General features: G+C 44.2%; 1 protein-coding gene across 5 annotated transcripts in view; it reads left to right on the forward strand.

The window, feature by feature from the left end:
• The window catches only part of STX6 (syntaxin 6), a 45,270-nt gene extending 20,897 nt beyond the window's left edge, over window positions 1–24,373 (forward strand). For 2 of the 5 annotated variants that reach the window (XM_029227732.1, XM_029227735.1), the window contains exons 4-8: window positions 6,143–6,205; window positions 9,151–9,276; window positions 10,511–10,617; window positions 14,553–14,647; window positions 18,450–24,373. In XM_029227732.1, the coding sequence (XP_029083565.1) occupies window positions 6,143–6,205; window positions 9,151–9,276; window positions 10,511–10,617; window positions 14,553–14,647; window positions 18,450–18,526 (468 nt within the window). In that variant the 3' untranslated portion in view covers window positions 18,527–24,373. Of the gene's footprint in view, window positions 1–6,142; window positions 6,206–9,150; window positions 9,277–10,510; window positions 10,618–14,552; window positions 14,648–16,086 lie in introns of all 5 variants that reach the window. The other 3 variants (XM_029227731.1, XM_029227733.1, XM_029227734.1) reach the window with 3 other exon arrangements.
• Window positions 24,374–24,531: the final 158 nt, after the last annotated feature.

Genomic DNA, 24,531 nt, shown 5'->3' on the forward strand with positions numbered 1-24,531 from the left:
GGCAGTTTTTACTAAAGAAAGCAAAACATTCTTGTTTTTGTTTATATAACCTTGGTATTTTTGAGGTCATCATTTTTACATTTGTGGAGTCACGTATACATCAGAGTTTTCGCTTGTGAGATGTTCATGTTATGGAAATCTATTGCAGAAGTGACGTGGGGTTAATTTAGTAGTGAAAGCTTTTGCAGTAAATGACAGAACAGTGAGAGAGGTGAGGAGACCTGAGTTCTAGGCTCAGCTGAGACCTTAATAAATTTTCAGCATGGCAAGTCATTTAGCCTCTCTGGATCTCAGTTTTATCAATTAAATGATCCTCACTAACATTCTCCAACTTTGTTTAAACTTTCAAAGGCAGTCAGAACTATAGCACCGCCTCCCCAAAATCCAACCTCTTAAAACCCAAGAATTGTTGGTAGTCAGTTATAAGTCAAGATAGAAATGGCTTTGGTTAATCAAAAAGGGTGAGTCATACTCTGTGGTTACAAATGACACTGGGATGTGACTCCTCTGAGTGGGAAGCACTGGGATTTACAGTGTGCCGTTCACTCAGCTTGGAAGATGGCATAAAATGGGAACAGGAGCATAAACAACTGGGACCATTGTTGTTCTTTTGGCAGGTGAACCATTTTTTATCGATACTAACTGCTGTCTTGACTGCTTGTTCTAAACTTCTTGTATTAGAAAGAAGATGAGGAAATTCCCTTGCGGTCCAGTGGTTAGGACTCCACGCTGTCACTGCCAAGGGCCCGGGTTCGATCCCTGGCCGGGGAACTACCCACAAGCTGCGCAGCGTGGCCAAAACAACAACAAATAACTTGTTGTTTTTTTTTTTAAAGATGAGTAATTATGTTTTTGGCATGACAGGTGGTTAAAAAATGCTCAAAACTGTTTAGTAACATAGTTTAAAATTCCATATCCTAATAAGAAGGTAATCTGTGGTATGGTATCTGGCAACTTTTACACTACATAAAAAAAGTGCCATCCTGAAAGTGAAAGCCATAGCTCTTTACCATCTGCCATGGCCCCAAACAGGATGCGCACCACACAGCTGTTGAGTTCACTGACCATCAGGGCTAACATATACCCACACACACATATTTTATTAAACAGAAAATTTTTAAACTGGAACTTTAAACCGTGTATTTCATTAAAGTAACGCGTGCTCACTTCAAAGAAAATTAGAAAAATTTTACAAGAGGAAAAAATAGAAAAACCTAAACTCAAAATAAGAAACATAAACACAAAACTTTGTTGTGTTTTTTACATAGTTGTGATCATACTGTTATGCAGTCATAAGCATTTTTTATTTTAACTTTTAAAATTAAAAGTAATTCATACTATTTTTAAAATGCAGATAATTTTGATTAAGAAGTGAAATGCCCCTCCATTCTGTAATTCCACTCCCTAAAAAAAAATCACAATTTTAAGTATTTTTTCTAGCCATTTTATAGACATTGAAGTACACTTTTAAAAGAAATGACATTAGTCTGTAATTTTTTTCTATGAAAAAATATTGTGGACATAGTCTTATATCAATACAGATATATCTAGACCAGTGCTGTCCAATAGAAATACTAAAATGCAAGCTATCTTTAATTTTCTAGTAGTCATATTTTAAAAGTAAAAAGAAACGGTGAATTAATGTATTTTTTAACTTAGTATATCCAGAAGATTATTATTTAAACATATAATCAATATAAAAGTAATAGAGATTTTTTGTTAAATTTTTAAAACTTTTTTTTACTAAAACTTCTAAGTCTGGCATATATTTTACGATTAAGGATATCTCAATTCAGAAGTGAACTTTTCATTGGGGATACTTCATCTGCATTTAGAGTTTATAATACAGTTGAAAAGGTTGATTTGCACACCATGTATTTTCCAGACATGTGAAAGTTTTCCAGTAATTGAATTTAAATCTAAATTAATTAAAATTAAATAAAATTAAAAATTTAATTCCTCAGTTGCACTGACTTCATTTCATGATCTCAATAGGTAACCGTAATTGGCTAATAGCTATTGGATAGAGTAGATTTAGATTATCCTTTTTAATGGTTGCATACTTTATCAGTCCCCACAATGACCCTATAAAATATTATACAGAAGAAACAGGCACTTAGAAAAATTGAGTAATTTGCACAACTTTGCATAGTTACTAAAAAGCGTAACTTAAGCTTGAACCCAGGTCTTTGACACGAAAGACTATGCTCTTAACCTCTTCTCTAACCTGGTTCTATTATGATCTGTTTGATCATTGACCCTATTGGTAGATATTAGGTGGTTGTTAATTTTTGGCAATTGCAAATCATACTTCAGGAACCATCTTTGTGAGCATATCCTGAATATTTAAGTAAAATATTGAAAATATTGAACTAAAAAGTTTAATATTGAACTAACATTGAACTAAAAAGTTCAATGAAAATGCACATTTAAAACATTGGTTAATATTCTCAAAGTATCCTGCAAAGAGACCTTATCAATGATATTTCTAAAAGCAGAGTGTAGATTCCGTGTTCCTTAATACCTATATCAACACTAAGTAGTGTTCATCTTTTTCATCTTTGCCAATCTAACTGGGAAAAATATCTCTTAACTTGCACTTCTTTGATTATTAATGGGTTAGTGCATCTTTTCATGTTTGATCATTTGTGTTTTTCTGTGAATTGTCTGTTCACCGAACTCTCTTCCTAAGTGTAATGTCTAGTATATGGTATTACATTGTGTATAGCTTTACTATAAGTTACTATTCTCTTGTTTGGATATGATGCTTATTTCTACTTTTCTTTTATATTGTAAATAACACTGCAGTTTACATCTTTGCATATCTGTTTCAGTATATATTTTCTATCATTTCCTTAAAATAAGTCCTGTTAGAATTACTGGGTCAAGGCAGTGGATATTTGTTACAAATATCAAAGCTCTTAATGCAAAATGCCAAATTTATTTTCAAAGGGTTGGTCTAGTTTACCTTCCAGCCATTGTTCAAGAGCAGTAGTTTTCTTTTAAACATTTTTATTAAGTTATAATAGTACAGGAAAGTGCATGCACCCCAAATATACAGTTTAAAGAGTTTATAAACTGATCCCAACCATGGAAGCAGCATTCCAGAGCATTCCCAGCACCCCCCAGAAGCCCCCTTGTGTGCTTTTACAGTCATTACTGCCCCCCTCACTGTCCTACCTTCTAACAGCAAAAGCACATTCTACAGTGTTCAAAGTTCAACTGGAACTTCAAAGTCACTTTTTCCATACATGTGAGCTGATATTTTTATTATGCAAGTAATGTTCATTATTTTTAAAAAGGCTACTGTAAAATGTATTAAATGCATTTAAAAAAAGCATATATTATCCCACCAGTGAACAACTCAGATATTTGCTTTGTGTAGTTATTAATATATATCAAATAAATGGGATTGTACTATTCATATTGTTTGAATATCAGAATATCATCTTAAACTCCAATTTAATTGATAATTAGAAAAGGAATCCTGCAGTCCAGGAGATAACAGCATAATGGTCTCCTTTGAAGGCTTCTAGAATTTGTGGGGATCCGAGCTTCTCAAACAGCTTCTCACCTGGGAGACTTGTTAAACTGTTCCTTAGAGTCTGACTTAGAAGGGCTGGGTGGGGTCCAGGGACCTGCATTTTTAACAGCACCTCAGGTGACTGACTCAGGTAGATCTCAAACATTTAAGAAACATGGCTTATATCACTAAGTTTCCCTTGTTTTAAACGTACCAATACCTCCATTTTTATGGTGAATACTTTTTTTACTAAGTAAATTTTTCTCAGTTTCTGTGGGTGGCATTCTTATATATATATATATTTTTTTTCTTTTGAGGTTTGTGAACAGATAAAATTTAAAATTTATGGGTCAGCTGGACCCCAGGTAGAGCACCCTCAGAAATCCAGTGGGTGAACGACACCCTGCTTGCCCAGTGTCATTTCCAAGGGCTCACATACCTTCTTGTTGAAGGCCTCCAACGTCAGGGCACTTGTTCCTAGAGGCACCCTTTCCCATCGTGGGCGGCACTTCAATGTGTGGCAGTAAAATGATCTCTTTACCTCTGCTTTGCTTAATTGCCAACATTTCCCCTACAGAATAACCAAAGTGATCTTTTAAAACATGAACCAGAATACTCCATGGCCCTGCTCAAAATATTTTAAGGGCTTTCCATTGCCTTAGAGCAGGGGCCTGCAGTCTGTGGCCTATGAGATCTAAGAATGGTTTTACATTTTTTAAAGGTTGGTTAAAAAAAAAAATGTGGCAAAGGCTGAATATTTAATATCTACTCCTTTACAGAAGAAGTTTGCCAACCACTGCCTCGGAATAAAATCTAAGCAGCTTGAAGGCCCTGCGTGTTTTGGCCAGACGTGTCTTACATCCTCCCTCCGACACCCAGCCCACAGTGGCTCCTTCAGACAATCGGGCCTTCCTTCTCAAAAGCTAAGGCATTGAGCCTTTCCTGCCTCCAGGCTTTTGTGCTTGCTGTTTCCTCTGCCTGGATTCTCTGCCCTTGCTCTTTCTGTGGTGGGCTCATTCTCGGCCCTCAGGTCTCGATCACGTGTCACCCCCATCTTTCTAAAGTGGCGTTCACCCACTGGATTTCAGCCCTGTTGACTCCCTTCCTTCCCAAAATGCTAGTCACCCTGTTGAAGTGTGTGTGTGACTGCTGTTTGCCTCTTGTCCACCATGATGTGAGCTCCGTCAGGCAAGGACACTGTGTATCGTCACTGCTGTGCTCTGGCACACACTGGGCATCAGTCGGTATTTGCTGAGCGAGGGATCAGGCAGTTTGAAGGTTGCAGCAAGGTGGTTGTCATTCAGACTTCTCATAGTAGGAATCAGGAAAGCTGTGGCACTGTCTCATCTACCATTCACTTGTCGTGGGTCTTGGAAGAAGTTTTTTAAAGCCTAATACTTCAACATTTGCACCTCTAAAATAGCCTACTTGCCAACAGGAAATTATAAAGTATTTTGGCATCCTTTTTTTTTTTTCCAAGAAAAATTGTATTATAATAATCATGTACTCAGCAGAAATCATTTTAAAGTATATTGGGTTGTAGTTAAATATGATGCAAATGGCTCATATTTAATAAAGTGTTTTATTTTTATTTTTAAAATTTTTGGCTGCATTGGGTCTTTGTTGCTGCGCGCGGGCTTTCTCTAGTTGCAGTGAGCGGGGACTACTCTTCGTTGTGATGCGCGGGCTTCTCATTGTGGTGGTTTCTCTTGTGGAGCATGGGCTCTAGGCACACGGCTTCAGTAGTTGCGGCACACGGCTTCAGTAGTTGTGGCACATGGGCTCAGTAGTTGTGGCTCACGGGTTCTAGAGCGCAGGCTCAGTAGTTGTGGCACTCGGGCTTAGTTGCTCCGTGGCATGTGGGATCTTCCTGGACCAGGGCTCGAACCTGTGTCCCCTCTATTGGCAGGTGGATTCTTAACCACTGCACCACCAGGGAATCCCCAAGTGTTTTGTTTTAGATTAAGTAATTCATTTTTCTTTGCATACAAAATTATTTTTGATACCACTCTGGAAAATACTGGTGTTAGAAATAGTCTATACTTCACATGAACGCAACTCAAATAAAATACGTTACCTGTTTATCACTATTTGAAAATATTCTCTGGCATGTAATGGTAAATATACTTTATCATAAAGTGCATGGTTTTTTTACATGTATTATACTTAAAGATGCTAGCCCTTGAACACAGCTTTTGTTTGTATACCTCAGGGTTGCCATTTACTGGCTATGTGACCTTGAGAAAGTATCTTAGTCTTTCTACATCTTAGTGTCCTCAATTGTAAAATGAAGGTAATAGCAGCTTCACAGGGGCATTGTGGAAAGTCAGTGATCATATGTGTACATGTTTAACAGTGTTTCCGGCCTATGGTAGGTACCCAGGAAGTACTTTCTCTTTCCTCATATTTAAATTTAGTATCCCGGTTACTTCTTTTTAAGGGCATGTCCTTCTCTTTATTTCCTTTATTTTTGAGACTGAAAATAGAAGTCAAAGAATGCTGTATTTTTGTTTAAAAATTAATAATAAATTATGCATATTTTGCTAGTGTGCAAAATATTAACCATGATTTTGTTTAAGGATGTTCATTTGTTTTCTGGTGTTCTATTTATCTCATTAGGACATGAAGGATCAGATGTCAGCTTCATCTGTGCAGGCATTAGCTGAAAGGAAAAATAGACAGGTGGGTAAATGTCAGAATATACAGTATCAATCAAAGAAAATACAGAGATATTTGGAATTTAAAAATTCTGACTTCGTGTATCATGTATTCAAGCAGAAGACCTTGTGTGCTGAGCCCATAGTGATGCTGGCAGGCAGCCTTGCCTCCGCTCCCTTCCCTCACACCCTCTGGTTTCCTCCTCTGGGCTCCAGTTGCACCCTCTGCGTACCTTAGAGCCTTTGCCCCAGGCCATTTATTCTGCACCTGTTGCGCATATTCCGTGTACCAGGCGCTCTGTTAAGAGCTGTAATTGCTTACTTTCTCTGCTGGACCTCAAGCTCCTTTGTGAGTTAGGAGGGATGGTGTCATGGTCTTTTTTTCTTTTTATTTCTAGCTGCTATTACATTGCCTATGCATAGAACTCACTAGACATTTAATGATTGAAATTTTATGTAAAGCATTTGAGGAAACTTAAATGTGTGTTAATTTAATGTGTGTTAAATCTTTCACCATTTTAAGTATCTTTTGTTTTTTTGATGTGAGGTCCAGTTTTTATAAGTTATTACAAATAAATTATGAAACCTAATTTCAGAAACCAAAGCCCAGATATTGACACATCAAAAATAAAAGCTACAAGAGACCCAGTCCTTGAATTTATTAGACTGGTAACTCAAGAAATCAACTCGGCATTTTTAACTAACTAGGAATCAGGAGTTTATGATGTAAATGCTCACTTTATACCTGTAGGTGTTTCTTGACCCACTTAATTTTGAAAACAAGTATTATAAAAGCTTGAAAAGGGGAGAGGACTCTCTAAATATCACCTAACTTAATCCTCTTTCCTTTCCCTGCATCTCATTTTCCAAGTCATTGTTTTTTTCTTCCCATTTACCCTCCTTGCTCTTCTCAGTGCAGCTAGGAAAGCCATTAGCTAGCCATCCCGTCTGGCACTAACTCTTAAGAGAAGCTAGTGAACGGCCGCAGGCTGGCCAAATTTTGGAGTCCCCTTTTCGTTTCTGCTTCAGCTTACAGAAGTTGAGTGACAGTTACCTGAAGTATCACTAGTTTTGACAGTGAACAGTAACACCTATCCTCTATTACTTCTATTTGAATTTTTATTCTCTAGGTAGTATATTTGAACTAACATAAATAAATAAAATGTGTGTTTATACGTAGCCTTTCCAAGTATGGCTGGGAATTTTGTTTTGGGTGGTGAGTAAAATGCCTCCGAGTCACAGGGTTTCAAGGAAAAGCGGGGCCAGGGTTCTCTAAGCACTCACACAGGCACAGTCCACCTCGATGCTTCATCTAGCACCAGGTGCTCCTTGATTAGCCAGAACCTCCTGCTCTGGCACCTGCACACAGGCTGGTCCTTGGTGCTCCGGGCCCTCTATCTTCTGTCCCACTAACCAGACTCCTGGAGGTCAGACTGAGGAAATCTAAACTGCCTCACAATAAAGCACAGATGACTCTTAGCAGCATGACATATGTCCACCCAAGAGTAGACCATAGGTAAGCTAGAAAAAATAGCCCTGACTGTGACCCCGGGAGCTCCAGTTCTCTGCCCACAGCCTAATGATGCACAATAGCCTTTCTCTGACCTTGAAAAAATTATCACTGGGCCCCAGTATCCTCCATAGAGTCCTTAGAGCCTTCGCATCAAAACGAGCAGGACCTTTGAAGTCTTGACAACCCTGCAACCAGTTTGGAGCAGAGCCATCCCCAAAAAGCCTTGGGTCTGCCTTATACCGGAGACAGTTACCATCCAGACTCTTGACTGAGGCCCTGGGCTGCTGGAAGCTCTCAGGCCTCCTGATTTTCTTCTCATAACTGTGTCAGAACCTAAGATGCATCCCGAGCGTCCCTGAACTTAGCCTCAGGTGTGGCCATTTGACTGAATTCGCATCTGAAAGTCAGGTGAGGCTAATGTCAACATTGAGGGGCTATGGGAGGGCTTTTCAGACAGAACCAAGTAGTCAGGTAGGCTTTTAACAGTTCCAGAGCTAAAAAGTACCTGGTGAGATCTGACAGCTCTTCAAGGAAGAAGAATCCTGTTCGCCAGCGTCTTCCAATTCTTTGTGCAGGGCTGGTTTGAGCAGTACTTTGGCCAAGTCAGAAAGGCTTGTGGGCATTCCAGGCAGGGCCAGCTCACATTGTTGGCTGGCCTCTTCAAGGAAGGAAGACATTCCCAAACTTATCCTTTTCTGGCTACAAACTTCCTCAAATTCACACTGAGAAACCTGACCCTGGCGTCTGGGGGCCCAGGTCGAGAACTGACTTCAGGGCCAACGCTTGCCTGGGTCATCAGGGTCACGCACCCGCTGTGGCCATGCTGCCTGGTGAAGCAAACCCCCAGTTCTGTCTGGGAAACCTGTAGCCTTTTAGTTCACCTGAAGGGCATTGGGATTTATCTGTGGATTACATTGAATACACATTGATGGTTCTTGCGCCTTCTGTGTGTGAGGGGTTGTGCCTTAGCTTCTTGTCATTTTAGGGAACTCTCTCCTCTCCCCTCCAAAGAACCAAAACTTCCCTGGGTCATACTTAAATAGAAAGGACTCTAGCTGTCTGGAATCAGTTAGACTAGAACCTACAACAGGTCTCTGGTGAACTTCCAAGGGTGCTAGGAAGAACTGGCGCACAGAGACCAAGTGCCTTTAGATCCACAAAGCAGTACACAGATGGGTGTTTGTTGATTTCAAGTTGACACTTATTGGCATTTTAATGGGACAGAGCCCATTTGTGAGTCCCGTTGGGAGAGCTTGGAAATAGAGAGTACCCTTCCTGGCATTCCTTAAATTGTACCCCACAGGCACTACCCTACACCACTACATAAAAGGCTGACCCCAGGGAGGCCAGCTTATGAGCACTGGGAGAAATCTTTGGATCATGGTGATGGGGTATTTGTTCAGAGATAGTAATGGTTTGTTTCTTCTTCCCTGCTCCCCCCTGCCCCACTCTCGCAGGCCCTGCTAGGAGACAGTGGCGGACAGAACTGGAACACTGGAACGATGGATAAATATGGGCGCCTTGACCGGGAGCTCCAGTTGGCCAACTCCCATTTCATCGAGGAGCAACAGGCACAGCAGCAGGTACCTGAGAACCACCAGCTGAGCACAGGGAGGTGGGAGGCCAGGTACCTCCCTCCCCGCTCCTCTGCCACCCCGGGGGCTTTGTTGCTAATGACAGGCAGGATGGACCAGAGCTCGCCCTGCAGCTGCCTGAGTCTACCTGTGTGATGATTGCACATAGAAAGGCTGTTTAAAACGTCCTTCAGAGCATGAGTTTCCAGAGAACCAATCTTGATTAGATTTCTTAGGACAAGCAGACCAGACACCCGAAACTGACAGAGGAGGCCATTGGTTTGAAAATACAGCAGCCTCTTCCCCAGCCTCCACTTCTGTGCTCGGCTTTTGTTCATTTCAACAAAGGCACTTCTAGAAAAATTTAGTCCTTGTTTTTTCATTGAAATTTTTGGTTCCATTATATATAAAAATGATTGCTTTGGTGGAGGTTAAGGGGTAGAAGGAAAGTGAGGTTGATTACCCTTGTATTGTTGCTTTTGATATGTAGTTGTATTAATAAAAGGAAGCTAATGATGAAGTATCTGGGGATTTGAGGATTATCTATCCATCAAAACTACTGGTTCTTAAATACTGTTTTTAATATATTCAATGTAGGTTATGTGTTCTTTTGTTCTTCTATTAGCATGTCTGCTTAACCATTTGTCTACTTACATTGCTATTAACCAAGCACACTTTTTTTTTTTAATAAAAAGGCGACTACAACACAGTTAAAAGTAACTATGGCTCTGAAGTTGTCTGCTTGCTGTCACAGAGCCTCCTCTAGTTGTCCTTGAGGAGGGAGCAAAGGACTCTGTGTGCGTAGTTTTCCCACATCTAGAGATCTGCCAGACTTTCTCTTGTAGTTAAGCTGTGGCCGGCTGTTGCCGATTGAGACCTTGACCCTGGCAGCGGGCTTCCTCTTCCCAAGCGTCCCCATGTGTCTGTGGTCACTGCACAGGTGCTTTCGGCCATTGTCTGTCCCTTGTTGGACTTCAGCCAACCAGGGTAAATCTCTCTGGGTGGTTTCAAGCCCCGCTGACTGTTCACAAGTTGGATCAGCAGGGGAGATCAGTAGCTTTAGAACCCAGCCTTTTGAGCAGCGTGTTCTCCGAGGCAACGGTCTGGTCCTTTGATTTCTGGGCTTTGCTTCTGAATGTGAATTGTCCCGAGTTGGCAAGGAAGCTAGCAGCTGCTAGAGTGCTGGGCTTGGAACCAGGTAAGATGGATTTTAATTGCTGATTTCCCATTTCTCTGGCACCAGCTGATCGTGGAACAGCAGGATGAGCAGTTGGAGCTGGTCTCTGGCAGCATCGGGGTGCTGAAGAACATGTCCCAGCGCATCGGAGGGGAGCTGGAGGAGCAGGCAGTGTGAGTACCGAGATGCCCCTCTTGCCGCAGAGAAATGGCGGGAAAAGCCGTCTTAAGGACCTGTAAAGAGCCTGACAGTTACATGGCTAGTAAAACCAAAAGCTATTTTGCTTATAGCTGCATCTTTATTCTGTTTCACAGAATGGCCTCTCCAAAAGAAGCGAATCTGTCAGATACAATTTTCAACAGGGTTTAGGCAAAGTTATTAACATTTTTAAACACCTGCAAAAACAGGAACAAATTCCTCCAAACAGGTATTTGAAGTATTGTTGTGAATAGAAATGTGAAACTGATATGGCTGTGTAAGCTCTGTGGAGATTTTTGTCCCAAAGAGGATAGGACATGGGCTAACTTAACATCCCATGCCTCTCCCACTACATTCAACTGGACTTTCTGCTCTGTATCTTTAATTTTAATTTTATGGGGAAAAAAGTATCAATTTAATTCCAACTGATAAATTCTTCCCCCACAAAAAGAAAAAGAAGAAAACACAAGAAAATATAACTGGATTTGTTTTTCCTTAAGAACAATCTCTTTGTGCACTCCTGAAGTATGACACCAAAAACAGCATTCTTAAATGCTACCATATATATATAATACCTTTACCATTTCACAAATACCTTTTCTGAAAAAAATAATCGTTCCACTAGGATATTTCAGAAACTCTCCTACCTCGATTTTGTGTTCAACATTATGGATTCATTCATTACAAATTCAAATTGGGCATCTTGTTCTACTGGAAGGCCCCTGGGTATCCACAGAGGAGCCCAGAGAATAGACAGTGTCCCTGCCATCAGAGTTTACTGGTCACTGGATGGAACAGATGTTGCATAAATGGTGCAAGTCGTTAAGTGATGACAGAAGTGGAGGGCTAGGCTACCGCGGTAGGGGATGCGTGGTGCCTTGAGGGCCCTAATAGCCTGAACTGCAGACCTGACTCAGTCTAAAGTCCCTGAGAAGAGAAGAGAGGTTTAACTGGGACCAGAAGGATGAGTAGAAGGTAGCCAGGTGGGGTGAGACTGGGTGGGAGAAGCGGGGGAGAGGGGAGGGGCTACCGGAAGGAAGAAAGAGCCCTGTGACGATTTCAGGGTGAAAAAGTGCACAGAACAGAGAGGTTTAGTATGTCTAGAGCATGGGGATTGAGAGGGAGGTTGCAGAAGTCAAGTCAGGGAGGCAGAGAACAGATCAGGGAAGGCCCTAGAAGCCATGTTAAGGAGTTCGGACTTTTTATTCAAAGGGCAGTGGGAAACACAGCCCCAGCGAAGGTTGTGTTAGTAATGCCGTGGTCAGGTTTATGTTTTGGGGGAAGCCCATCGTTCTGTGGTTTAGATGATGAACCACGGTGGAAATGACTGGAAGCAGGGAGACCAGGTCGGAAGCTGGCAGAATAAGAATCTAGGCATGCAGTTTAATTTGTCTAAAATGCATTCTTACCCTCAGATGTATTGTGGGGATGGGAAAGGACTAATTACTTGAGCAGTTTCCCTGGTTGGGTAGAGGTAGAGCCTGGCAGACTTCTGGTTACAGATGGTGAACTGAATACAACCTCTTATCTCTGCTTTTTCTCTAAAGTCCACTAGAACAGGAACAGGGAATTTCTTTTTTTTTTTTTTTTTTTTGGTGGTACGCGGGCCTCTCGCTGCTGTGGCCTCTCCCGTTGCGGAGCACAGGCTCCGGACGCGCAGGCTCAGTGGCCATGGCTCACGGGCCCAGCCGCTCCGTGGCGTGTGGGATCCTCCCAGACCGGGACACAAACCCGTGCAGACTCTCAACCACTGAGCCACCAGGGAAGCCCAGGAATTTTTTTTTTAACGGCATAAAATCTATGGGGACATAGAGCTTGGAATAAGAAGCAATGACCTTTACATTTTAGATACTGCAAAATAGATGAATGGTTACTGACTCAACAGACCTGAGAAAGCCACATCTTCGGCTAGCAGAGGGGAGAGCCAAGGAGCGGTGTGATTCATGCCCCAAACCCCCGAGCTGGGAGAGGAGCGTTTCCTCACTTATGATAGTGTAAACCCTGAATGTTGACCTTATCAAACTGTGACCCAATTATATTGGAAGGAAGGAAGGGGCAAGAGAAGTGGGAAGGATGCTGATGTGGGGTATGGAATGGGAGGAGGGCTAAGCCCTAGCTTTTCATTGTGCGGAGTCAGCAGGGTCGGGATACTGAGGTGCCAGCGTGTAGCTTCAAAAACTGGAGAAAGCACCGAGAGAATAGTGTGAGGGGCTGAAAGCAGTGGCCCTCGGGGATGCAAGACAACTGTGTTTTTTTTTATAAGAGGCCTTGTAGGTCTGTTTAGCTCTACAAACCGTGTATGTGTATAACTCTAATAAAAATAGTAAGTAAATTAAAAGGAAAAAACATGGGTCTTGGACTTAGACCTCTGCTGTCCAGTACAATAGCCACCAGCCATCAAGTACATGAAATGTGGCCAGTCTGAACTGAGAAGGGCCCTGAGCGTAAATGCATACCAGATTCTGAAGACTTAGTATGAATAAAATGTAAAATTACATGTCAAAATGATAATTTTTAGGTATATTGGGCTAAATAGGTCGTTAAAATTAATCCCCCCCCTTTTTTTAATGTGGCTACTAAAAAATATTAAGTGGCATACGTGACTCACATTGTATTTCTTTTGGACAGCGCTGAGTTAGTTAGAGCTGGGCTAGAAACTTGGTTAGTGGGTGGCTAGTGGGTGTACTTGGGCTGGAGGTTGGATGACTTACCCGTTTTTGTCTTCAGTAAGAAAAGTAGCTCAGCATTTGGCCCTGCCTGGATAGGTCTGCCAGCTGCAGGGCCCAGATGCTACCAGGATGTAAAATGAGCTACAAATGTTTTAATTTGAAAATTCAGGTAAGGGACAAAGGCTTGTTTATTTAGTTGTCAACATGGAGTTTGTTTAATGATTGACTTAATGAGGAGTTGGTTGCCGGAATCCTGCAGGGCTGTCAGGTGCCTCGTGTGGGCACAGACCAAGACCAGTAGTTCTAGCTGCCCTTGATGCTGCCAGAGGAATAAAGCCTGGTTAATAAGCCCGCCGGTACTAATTGGTATGCCTCAGGATAATCATATATTAATCTTAAGTTGAAAAGTCTGGAATGCTTAGTAATTTATGAAATAAACACCGTTGGTATAAGTATTTTGGTGTCTTCTTTCCCACCTGCACCTTGGACAGCAGCCAGTGTGAGCTTGTCCTCTGTGGGTGTAGATGAGGCGCACACACCGTCAGGAACTCAGTCCTGAGGCCGCCAGCTTTATGATAAAGCACCGGGTGCCTTAAAGGAGGTGCTTATTTGATCAAAGTGTATTTCTTAACTCACGTTGCTGTAAAGTGCTTTGTGTATTACAGGAATCCTGGCAGGGAAGCTGCGCTGATAGGATTGCCCCATTTTACAGATAAGCAAACAGGGTCCCTTGTCCAAGGTAGCAGGTGGCAAAGCCTGGTTGTCTGGCTTCACACCGTGTTCTTTCTGCTACACTGCACTGCTGCTGAGTTTGTATTATTGTATGGTCAGGTCCACACTGGCCTTGTCTGCAATTCTGAAATCTAGAAAGCTCTAAAAAATTCAAAATTAAAAAAAAATTTTCAGCAAGCTCATGTCACAGAAAAACCTAACCTGAACTGACTGCAGCTATGACTCCTCATAGTTTTCTTTGCAGAAATATTAACTTGTGTGTTTGATTATGGGGACTGTCCCAGACCCTGCTGGGGGCTTGGCTAATACACAGTGTATGTAACTTACTACTTCTTTAAATTTCCAAAATTCTGAAATCAAAAACATATCTTGTCCTAAGGATAAAAGACTGGGGGCTTGACCCCAACGTTGCCTGTTTGATGGTTGCTAAAACTGAGGCCCAGATCCATGGCCAGTGTATCTGGAGACTGTGCTGACCAGCTGCCTCCTGCGTCTGCTTGTCTTTCTAGTATGTTGGATGATTTCTCTCACGAGTTGGAGAGCACTCAGTCTCGGCTGGACAATGTGATGAAGAAACTTGCAAAAGTATCTCACATGACCAGTGGTATGTATGTGCTTTTAAGCTCGAGAATTCTTACTAAATTCTAGAGACACAGTCTAGGGGGTCTCTCACAGGTGTGCCCATTCAGATCCCTTTCCTCTGGCACATTTTTCTCATGCTTTGGGGTCAGAGAGTAGAAGACCAGCACGCACGGGCTTTGTCTCCTGCTTGTGGCCTTCACCTGGGAAGTGCCTCTGTGGTCCGCACCGTGCAAGGCTGATGGTGTCGGATGATGTTCCTTCTGGTGGAGTAACTTTCTTTACAATTAAAAAATCCTTCTTTTTCTTTTTTTTCCTATTTCCTTGCCAAAATAGGGAATTCATTTTAAAACAGTAATTAAGAGCCAGTTACTGTTTCTCCTGGACTGACTTTTCACCGAAAGGAAAACCTCTACCATTTCAGAATAAGATGGCCTTGCAGATCTCATTTAAACTGTTTTTATTTAAATTTGTAGTAAACTATTCCAGCAAATTTGCACCAGGCTGGGCATAAAGAAGCAACATTTTTCAAATTAGTTACTGTGTAGGAAGATGTTTTGCAGTGACTATTTTTTTTGTTACTACAACCCATCTTCCCTATTATATGAGAAATAATACCTTTTTAAGTCAAAAGAAAATCCAGTATCTTTTTTTCCCTTTATTTGTGGGAGTCTCCGGGTGAAGGGAGGAACTGAGACATTCTTCAAGGTCATTGTGAGGATTAAATGAAATAATAATTAGTGTACAAGCGTTTAATGGTGTCTCTCATGTATTAGTACATAGTAAATGTTTGTTTGAAAAAAAATAAAGGATAAGACAGGTGGAAGATGGCCCTGGGGGCAAAGGACCTGTTATATTCAAGACAAAGGGAAGCTCCTAGCTTCCCGGTTTCCTTCATTCTCTCCAGGGGCAAATATCTTCATGCTTCTAGCAGTCTCTTCATTGCCTGTGGCAGGCACCAGCTTAGTTCGTCCTCCACACACCTAGAGGGAGGTTTGCAAAGTCCTCTCCTGCTTCCCTCTGTTCTCTCCTCTTCCACGCGACCCCTCTTTAAAAAAAAAAAAAAAAAACATTTTACTGAAGTATTATATAACCAATTTCAACCAGATCTCTCACTAGTTTATGTATTAGTCGCAAAGTCAAGTAGCTACTTCAGCACCAGTTTTGTTTGGAGAAGAGCAGCAGAACAAAGATGCACTGTGTCCTTGTCCCCAGCATTCTGGGTATGAATAATTTAGAAAAGTACGTGCATTGTGATAAGTGTTTCAGTGTGTATAAATAGCACTAGGCCTGCTTATGCCTTCTCCTACTTTCTCCCAGAAGAAAAGTTTGGGGAGCAAAGTAAGAACTTCAGTTATGTTTGTCTAAGAAAGAGAGCCAGGAAACAGAGCCTTTAGCCTGAAAGGCCCTTAGGTTTGGACAGCTTGCCTGTGGGGCTCATTTTAATCTCTGTTTGCTCCCCAGAGAATTGCTTGGGGCCTCCTACTTGGCGGTGTTGGCTTCAATTTGACAGCGAGGCAATTTGTGTTTTCCTCCATAACTTTTAGGAAAGTTCACTGCTTTTCAACCAAGCCTGTGCATAAAAGAAAGAGTGTCAAGACACGCTGAAGTTTGATTAGGCAGTAACTGAACGCCCACGCTCCACAGCCCTGCAGAGGCGAGACCTCCGCTCCCCCCCCCCCACGCCCCGTGCTGGCTGCTTCCTGGGCAGAAATCACCCAAGACGCCATGCTTACTATTTTGAATGACCCAAGAGAGACTAATCTTGTCAATCTCCTACCCTCAAAAAGTATATTCTTTTGTGTGGATACCAAGGTTTTCTTCCCCTCACTTTCCCAAATTCTGTTGTTCATCTTTTCTCTTTAGGGGAAGAGACTATATTGGGAGGGGGAAAAACCTGTGGAGTCCCCTTTTTCCCCCGGACTTTTTGAGGCAGGTCCTGAGCTTGCAAAAAGCTGGTTTTGTGACTTGAGGTCACAAAAGCCCTTGTGGTTAGTACCCGCCCCTTCTGGGGTGAAGTCTGCTAGGGTAACAGCTGGGGGTTGCCCAGTTCATGCTTCCTAGAAGCAACTTAACACCTCAGAGGAAAGTGCATTTAAAAGAGCATTCCTGGGTCGTGCTAGCTTGTGTGATGGCTGTCCTCCTCGATGAAAACCCCTATTTCGTGCAGTTGCAGAAGAGAAAGTGAGTGGAGGTGGGAGGAGGGTTGGGTAGAGGCTTACGGGAAGCTGGTTCAGTATTGGAAATTCCAGGTCTGTGATGGCAGGATGCCTTGTTAGGAGGCATTTACCTTGACTGTATCATCCTAGAATATAGACTAATCATTTTAATGAGAGGGCTTTTAAATTGTCGTAAACATTTTAAAATAGATGAAAGAATGCTAGGTACTTGAGTTTTCTGGACCACTGAAGTGATACTTAAACAGATTAATACCATTATCTATTAATACTATAATCTATTATCTATTACTATTATAGGCCAGCTCTGCTTCCCCACACCTTTTGGACTAGTCTTGTTTCAGAAAAGGAACAGATGGACTTGAGGTCTTGACCCTAATCCCCAGTTACTAAGTGAGTTTCTAGCATGTGTGATGGAGAGCAGGATGAGCCACTAGAAAGGTACTTGCTTTACTTACTACTGTTTGGTAGCAGTTCTGTTGGCCGGTTCTAAGACTTTGCTGTCCGTGGCATTTAAGTAACTTAAGTACATGTTTTGTGGACTTGGCGCATTGCTTTGTGGAGAGTTCTGCAGTGTATTTTCTTAGATTCAGACCTTTTTATAATGTGATTCTCAATAGCTCTGGTGTGCTAAAATCTGCAGGCTTTCAAATAAACTTTTGGTGAATCAGTGTATGTACCTTTATATTTCTACTTAAATGGAACTCTTACTTCCAGCAGTTGAGCTGCGTTGTCACAGGCTTTATCTCAGCCTGACCCTTTGTGCAAAACAGCAGGGCTCCTCTGTGGAGAGAGGCTTGCTCTTCCTACATCTGCCCAAGTGAAGGGTGCATCCTGACGACAGACAGCATCCTGTGCCCCGACCGTGGGCCCGCAGAGTGTGCAAGGGCATTTGTGTTGTGTAGCTTTCCCAGCAGCCCTGAGAGTTAGGGGGACGCAGTCAGGATTGTGGGCGGGAGCCTGTGTGGGCCCTTCTGTCCCTCGGGGCCTCCTTGCTCTCAGCCATTTAGATGGATTCTGGCTACTTTGTTTACTGCACCTGTTCTAAATTGTGAGCAGGGCAGAAAGCTTCAGAAAAGACATTCCACTTTTATTTATAGATAAGCTGTGTCAGTTACTTTAACACAGTTACTGGTTAAGTGATCTTTCTTGCCCAGGGGTGGTGTGAAGTTCATCACCCCATGATCACTGCAGCTTGCTTTTTCAGCTCATTGTTTCCTGAAGTGACCAGCAGTAGCTTTCATCTCCTTTCTATCCTTCCATTGTGCTCATTAAGAAAAGAACATGATTACTGTTTAAATGATTTGATTTTGGTGGGAGATTAAAGCTGATGAGCTTTGATCTGTAATACCAACGCCAACATCTTTTCCAGGGATTGCCAGCAGAGAACTGTGATCCATAGATTCTAATTAGAGACTTAAGACACAAAGCAGGTACTTGTTACAAGGCTGGCTTTCAGGGGACGGGCAGGGTTGTGAATGCATGTGCAGTGCAGGCCAGGAAGAGCAGCGGTAAGAGTCCAGGTGCCCGGGCAGGTTCAGGGCCTCTGCCCATTCTGTCTGCATCCAGGTGTTGCCTTAAGCTTCCTGTCACTGTCTCTTGGGGGACGTCGAGTCCCGGGAGAGCTGACCCTCGTGTCCTGCCTTCCAGATCGGCGCCAGTGGTGTGCCATCGCTGTCCTCTTCGTGGTCCTCCTGGTCGTGCTCATCCTCTTCTTAGTGCTGTGACAGCGGGGCCCCCAGCTCGCTTCCTCCTGCACAGGAACCTGAGGGGAGAGGGAGAAGCAGTGCACGGTGTGCCCGCCCCTCGCGTCCCTCGCCTGGAAACACAGCCTGCGCTGACTTTTCTCTCTGTGACCCCACCATGGAGATCAGGTCCTTCAGCCCAGCTTGGGGAGGGCCGGCGGGAAGAGGAAGTCGACGACTGCACACTCCTGGTGCCCCCTGGCCCGGATCCGAGGACAACGGGCCCTGCTTTGCCCCCCTGGACCTCGCTCCCCCTGGAGGGCCTTCGAGGAATCCAGAAAAATTCGCAGACTCGGTTCGGTTCGTGTTGGCTGTTGCCCATTCCATCCGTCTTGGCAGCTCCTCCCGCCCCCCACCCCCCGCTCAGACCCTTCCCCCGCCAGACAGCACGCGCTGGCCCATCCAGGGGCATCCATCGGGGATGCGGGCCCCTGGGTGGGTTTCATATCCTGTCGCGGCAGCGTCCCTTTGCCCCCAAAAGCTGGCGGTTAGTGGGGACAGAGGGCTCGGAAGTACTTTGTGACAGAAGATGCAGTGACTGGTTTTTCAGGGATAAGTGCTAGGGTGAAGGTGCTTCCCCGAGCACAGTTTTTTGTGGTAGGAATAACCAATGGAAAAGAATGAAAAGCACTGGGCTTTGGGGGCGCTGGCAACTTGTGGCTTGAAGGGAGGACAGGGCAGCAGGACACAGCTGGAGAGGGCGGGTGAGGTCACCAGGGTCAGGCCCTTGATGGATTCATGCCGCTGTCCTACAGCCTCCTCCCTAGAGGTGCAAGTTGCATTTCTAGAGTGACCCTTAGATGAGCAGCTCACGTGAGTGGACTGAGATCCCGAGGTGGTGTCTATTCCTGCAGCACTCAGCCTTGGGGGCTGGGGGGGCGGGGCCCGCACGTTGATTACATTTACTCAGAAACTATGATGTCAAAAAGACTAGTTCTGGACCAGATTTTTCTTACCCTGTGAGTGATTGCAAGGATGGGTAGGTGAACTTGGTTCCTTTTTCCCTGAGATGACAATTCAATTTTATCATCCATTCAAATAACTGAGCCAATCCAAATTTAAATGACAGACACTTCAATTGGGTTTTAGTAGCTGAAACTGCTGAGACACTGTACCCTTCAAGCTTCTGATGACTTTTAAAATGCCTCCAGTGTACACATGTATATAGGATATTTTTATAACCTCCCTGGTGAAAACCTAATATTGAAGTAGCAGCTGAACCCAGAGCCAGCACTTGGCAGTGGAGGCTGCAGGTCTCTCCTCACTATCTTTTTTGCACTTGGGAAGCACAGCAACATCTGGGTAGAGTTCTAGCTTTGACTTCCATCTCCCCATCTCTTGGGGCCCACTCCTCAGCACGCTTTTTTTCGTTTGTATCTTGTCTGTGTTGGGCTTTTGTTTTCTGTGTGTGTGTGTGTGTGTGTGTGTGTGTGTGTGTGTGGTTTGTAATGATGTACTTGCCTAGCTAACTTTTGAATTGCACTTTTTAATATTTGTAACAGTTTTTAAAAGAAGGGTATTATATCATGGTAGGTAAGGAAATCTGCCTGTTGATGAAAGCTAAAAGCAGGTTTATAAAACTAAAAGGGTGATTGACATCCACGTTTACACTCAACTCTATGTGACATATAAGTTATTTCTTTTCAAATTAGGAAAAAAAGTGATTATTACAAAGGGCTTCAGGTGTAGGATACTAGATTATTTGTTTTACAGAGTTTTGAGACTTTGTTAAGATAGTCTTCTACAAACTGAGGACAGGGCTGGTCCTTAGATTTGCATTAAAATGTACACGTCTTTTTAAATATCCATGTGGACCTTGTCTCAGTACTGTAATCCCCACTTTCCATGTGACACGAAGCAGCCGGCTTCTTGATGAATTACAGGATTACCCTGTTTAAACGCCATGCCATTATGTGGGTGTTACCAGATTTACTGTGCCCCTCGAAACTGACGTGTGTCAGCAGGGCCTGTTGGGAACACGCTGGTCATTAGTGAGTAAGGTTCTCCCCAGGCTTCAGGGACCAAGTTTTGTGACGCCGAGGCTTAACTACTAAATGTGTGGGGATATTTAGAGTCGGCAGGCTCGCTGATTTAAGGTGTTTGCTAAACAGTGGCTATTGTAGACCAGACTGGGCTGAAGCCGAAGAAGAATCTGTTTAGAAAGAAAAATTGCTTAAAATCCCGTCACTACGGCATTCTCCCTGTAGGGCCGCTGCTCTTTCTGGCCTTGGAGGAGCCGTTCTCCGATAGGCCGCCTCTTCATGTGTTTGTCAGAGCCGCTTGGCCCGAGATGTAACCTCCGGCCTACGTGACCTGATCCTGGGACCCACCCTGTTGTACCAGGACCGAGCAGTCACTACAGACCAGTGTTCACTTGAAGACCATGCCCACCGCCCAGTCAGACTCCAGACTGGCAGAGAGAGCATGCCAGGGGCTTAGGTTTCCTCATCAGTGATCCTGATGCTTTGGGTTCCTTGCAAGTGGTCCCCTGACCCTGAGTGGTGGACGGGGGGGTGGGGGGGCGGAGTGGATGCCCGCGACACCCCTACAAGGCTTAGAGGCACTTCCTGTAGCCGTGGGGCTTTTTCTCTCCTTCAGCCTCTGTACTTCGTGCTGTACTCGTCATTGCTAAAAAACTGGCAGAATATGACAGATAACAAACAGAAAGCTCGACTTCTGTTTATTGGAAGAGCATTTCTCATCCACTGGTTTGGTGAGGTGGGGTGTAGAATGGGGTCATGAACCATGGAGAGCATTTGCCAGAGTGGGACTCCAGCTGGAAAACCGAAATACCTTTAGTTTTTCGTCCTGATTTTTGATCTCGTCTTTGTGAGAACTGTGAAGAATCACAATGCGCTCTGTGTGCCGCTACCGTGTGGCAATTGGAAGTCGCAGCATGTATGTTACATGAGGATCTTCACGCCAGAGTCGGGGGAGAAACTTGGTAACTTGCCCATTATTCTCTGCTTTTAGCCAGAGTTAAACAGACTGATGGGTCTGGTAGCCAACAACTTGGCAACTTCCACTCCTTCTCACCTCGTGAGATTAAGGGCTGCGAAGAAAAATGTAGTCTTAACTCCAGCAGAAATCTGTCTCCGCTAAGTGTTTTACCTTCTGTAAGTGAAGGTGGCAGAGCCAAGATCTTCCTTTTGGTAATTTCCCTGTCAAGTGAGACCATTACCACCTTTCTAGAGAACGCATAGCATTTGAAGATCTCAAACCAACTGATAAATAGGAGTTGTTTTCCCACTCTGGAATTTGGACCATTTGGCGTTACCTCGTACACAGGACAAATTTGTAAACAAAACAAAATTCGGACTGTCTGGAAAGCTGAAGTTCTAAAACACGGAACGCACTACCGTCAGTGCTCCCTCTTCGTCTAACTCTCGTTGGCATTTCTTCCACTCCCAGGTTTTTTAAGATTTTTTTTTTCTTTTTGAAGACTGTTCTTTGTCCATCAAGAGCAGAGAGGAGGTGAAGCCAAAGGGTCCTCAGCCCCGCAGTCAGGTGGCGCTGTCCCCGACCACAGTCGGGACACGAGGACAGGGCCCCGAGGGGCCGTCAGGCGCAGCGGCCTCTTCCTCCAGGGCCCTGCTCGAGGGGCAGCTTAGCCCCTGGGCTGCCCTGGCAGGAGGAGGTAAGACTCTGTCCTGCCCAGCTCCCATCCTTCACAGAATATGCTTGTGCTGAAAACAAGGAGCTCCTGTCTTGCAAGGCCCGTGTCCGTCTGTTGTCTCTAAAACATGGGTGCTGTCCCACCATGTCTGCCTGATAACGCTCACAGGGAGGCTGCTGTCGAGTCCAGAACCCCAGGAGAGTTCTTAATAGAGAGGACAGCCCTTCAGAGCCTAGGACGGCACTGCTGTGAACCTGGAGACCGAAGCCGGGTGCCGGGTCCCCCAGGCTGGGGCTGAAGCTCCAAGCTAGCCGACTTCTGGGGTGTTAGCATCCCCGACGGTAGCCTCAGAAGGACTTATGGTCACTTAGCTCAGGAGTCCTCTTGTTTCAGCGTTGAAACTTTCAGCTCCCGCAGCAGACATGGGAGTCACTGGGTGGGTTGCAGTCCAGACTTGGCACCGGGGAGCCTGCACCCCGTCTGGACCAAGCTGACCTCAGTGACATGATGTAGTCTGGTAGTGGCTTGTCACGCTCCCGCCTCAGCCCAGCCACTTGATGTCTTTTGCTTTTGGACAACCACTGGCGCTCTGGTCACGTTGCTGCGATCTCCATGGGCTGAAAGTTGTTATATGATATTATAAGTCTCTTTGCTAGGACAGAAGCTTGGGGAGGTGAGGAAAAAAGAAAAAGAACTTGGTTTCCCTCTGACATAAGCTAATGTGTTGGCGCTGTCTTCCTTCTGATGTGACCTTTGTCCAGAAATGCCCTTCCCCGAGGCCGTGCAGATGGGAGCTGTGCTTAGACTGTGATTGTCCGATCACCTGCCCTACTGCTGGGGTTTCACATGAACATTTCATGGTCCTGGTTTGCCAGCTGCAGCCAGACGCTTTGTGAGAAAGTATATTTTACTTTTTTTTTTTTTTAAAAGGTTATGAGTTATCAAACCCGGAAGCCACTTGATTATCCAGGGGTGTTAGAAATAAGACCACCTGGCTTTGCTGTCTGCTGACCGGAGCTCTTGAGCCTGTTCCCTGGCAGCAGCCCAGCACTCCACTCCAGCCCGGCTTTCCGTCAGCCCCGGGGTGGGACCGAGTTCAGGACGGTTCTTTCCTGCTCTTCAGAAAGTAGGTTCTGGCTGAGACCCTGCTACTGAATGGGAATTGTGACGCCACAGTTAGTCGGTTCCAGGAGAGACAGCCGTCCTAACCCTCAGGTAGATTGTGCGTCTGTGCCCTGTTGTCTGTGCGAGGTGAGGAGAGGCCAGGCAGGTGTCCCACTAATAAGTTACTGGAACTGCTCTAAGTGCCATGCTATGACGTCCTGGCTGACCCAGGCTGGGAGAACGCTCAGGGTTGGGGGGTGGCCTGCAAACCCGGAAAGGGCCAAAGAAAGCAAGCTGTAAATGATGATGGATTTGGTTTTTGTAAGTGGAAGTAAGCTTTCACCGGCTCATTTGTAATAAAAAATTAATGTAATTAAAAACAGTCTGTGTAATACGTGGCAGTGCTCAGCAGGACTAAACGATTGTTTTTTCCTTTCAAGGATAAATAACCTTACGGCGTTTTATTTTTAATTAACTAGAAGGTACAAACAAAAGAAGTGAGATCAAGGATTAGAAATGCAAAACGCCGTGGTGATTTCCAGATGGTGCTTTCTCCCCGCACCCAACACGAGAACAGTGCCAGAGCCCTGGTGCCAGCAGTTCACAGCCCCGCTGTGGGTAGAGCTTGCTTCCTGTATGCAGTGGGTCTCCAAGTGTGGTGTGGGACCGTCAGCGGCGGCGGCATCCCCTGGTAACTTGCTAGAAATGCAGATTCGCGAGCCCCGCCCCAGACTCACAGACTGGGGTGGGGTGAGTGGGCTGTTTAACAAGCCCTCCAGGGGATTTGATGCACAAATGTGCGAACCACTGCTTCTGCATCGTGGAATTTAGGCTACAGTAAACCACCCCTGTAAAATGAAACAGCTTCATGGCCTTCACTGTAATCCTGACATTAAACAAAAGTTGATGACACTATAAACTTGGAAACTTAAAAAAAAACAAAAAAAAACTTGTGTTTAAAAAAGCCTCAACTAGCCATCCTTAAAAGTGATATTTTTACACCCTGAAGTTTATCAGTAATGTTTCTTACTTCTACTCTTGAAATCATGTTACAACTGTATAAAGACTACTGCTCAGTATTAAAGAGAAATGGAGAGACCATGAACTTTGTCCTGGTTTCTGACTTGGTTGGTTTTTATTTTTAGTTCTTTTCATACCGAAACAGAGCTCTCTCTCCTCCTTCCATCCCCACTAGTAAACATGGATACGTGCATATGTCTGGGGTGGGAAAAGTTTGTGCCTGGTGGAAGATGTGAATTCTAAACTG

This window comes from Monodon monoceros, unplaced genomic scaffold (genome assembly GCF_005190385.1).
Source record: "Monodon monoceros isolate NGI ecotype Baffin Bay Population unplaced genomic scaffold, NGI_Narwhal_1 Super_Scaffold_18, whole genome shotgun sequence".
NCBI classification, from domain to species: domain Eukaryota; kingdom Metazoa; phylum Chordata; class Mammalia; order Artiodactyla; family Monodontidae; genus Monodon; species Monodon monoceros.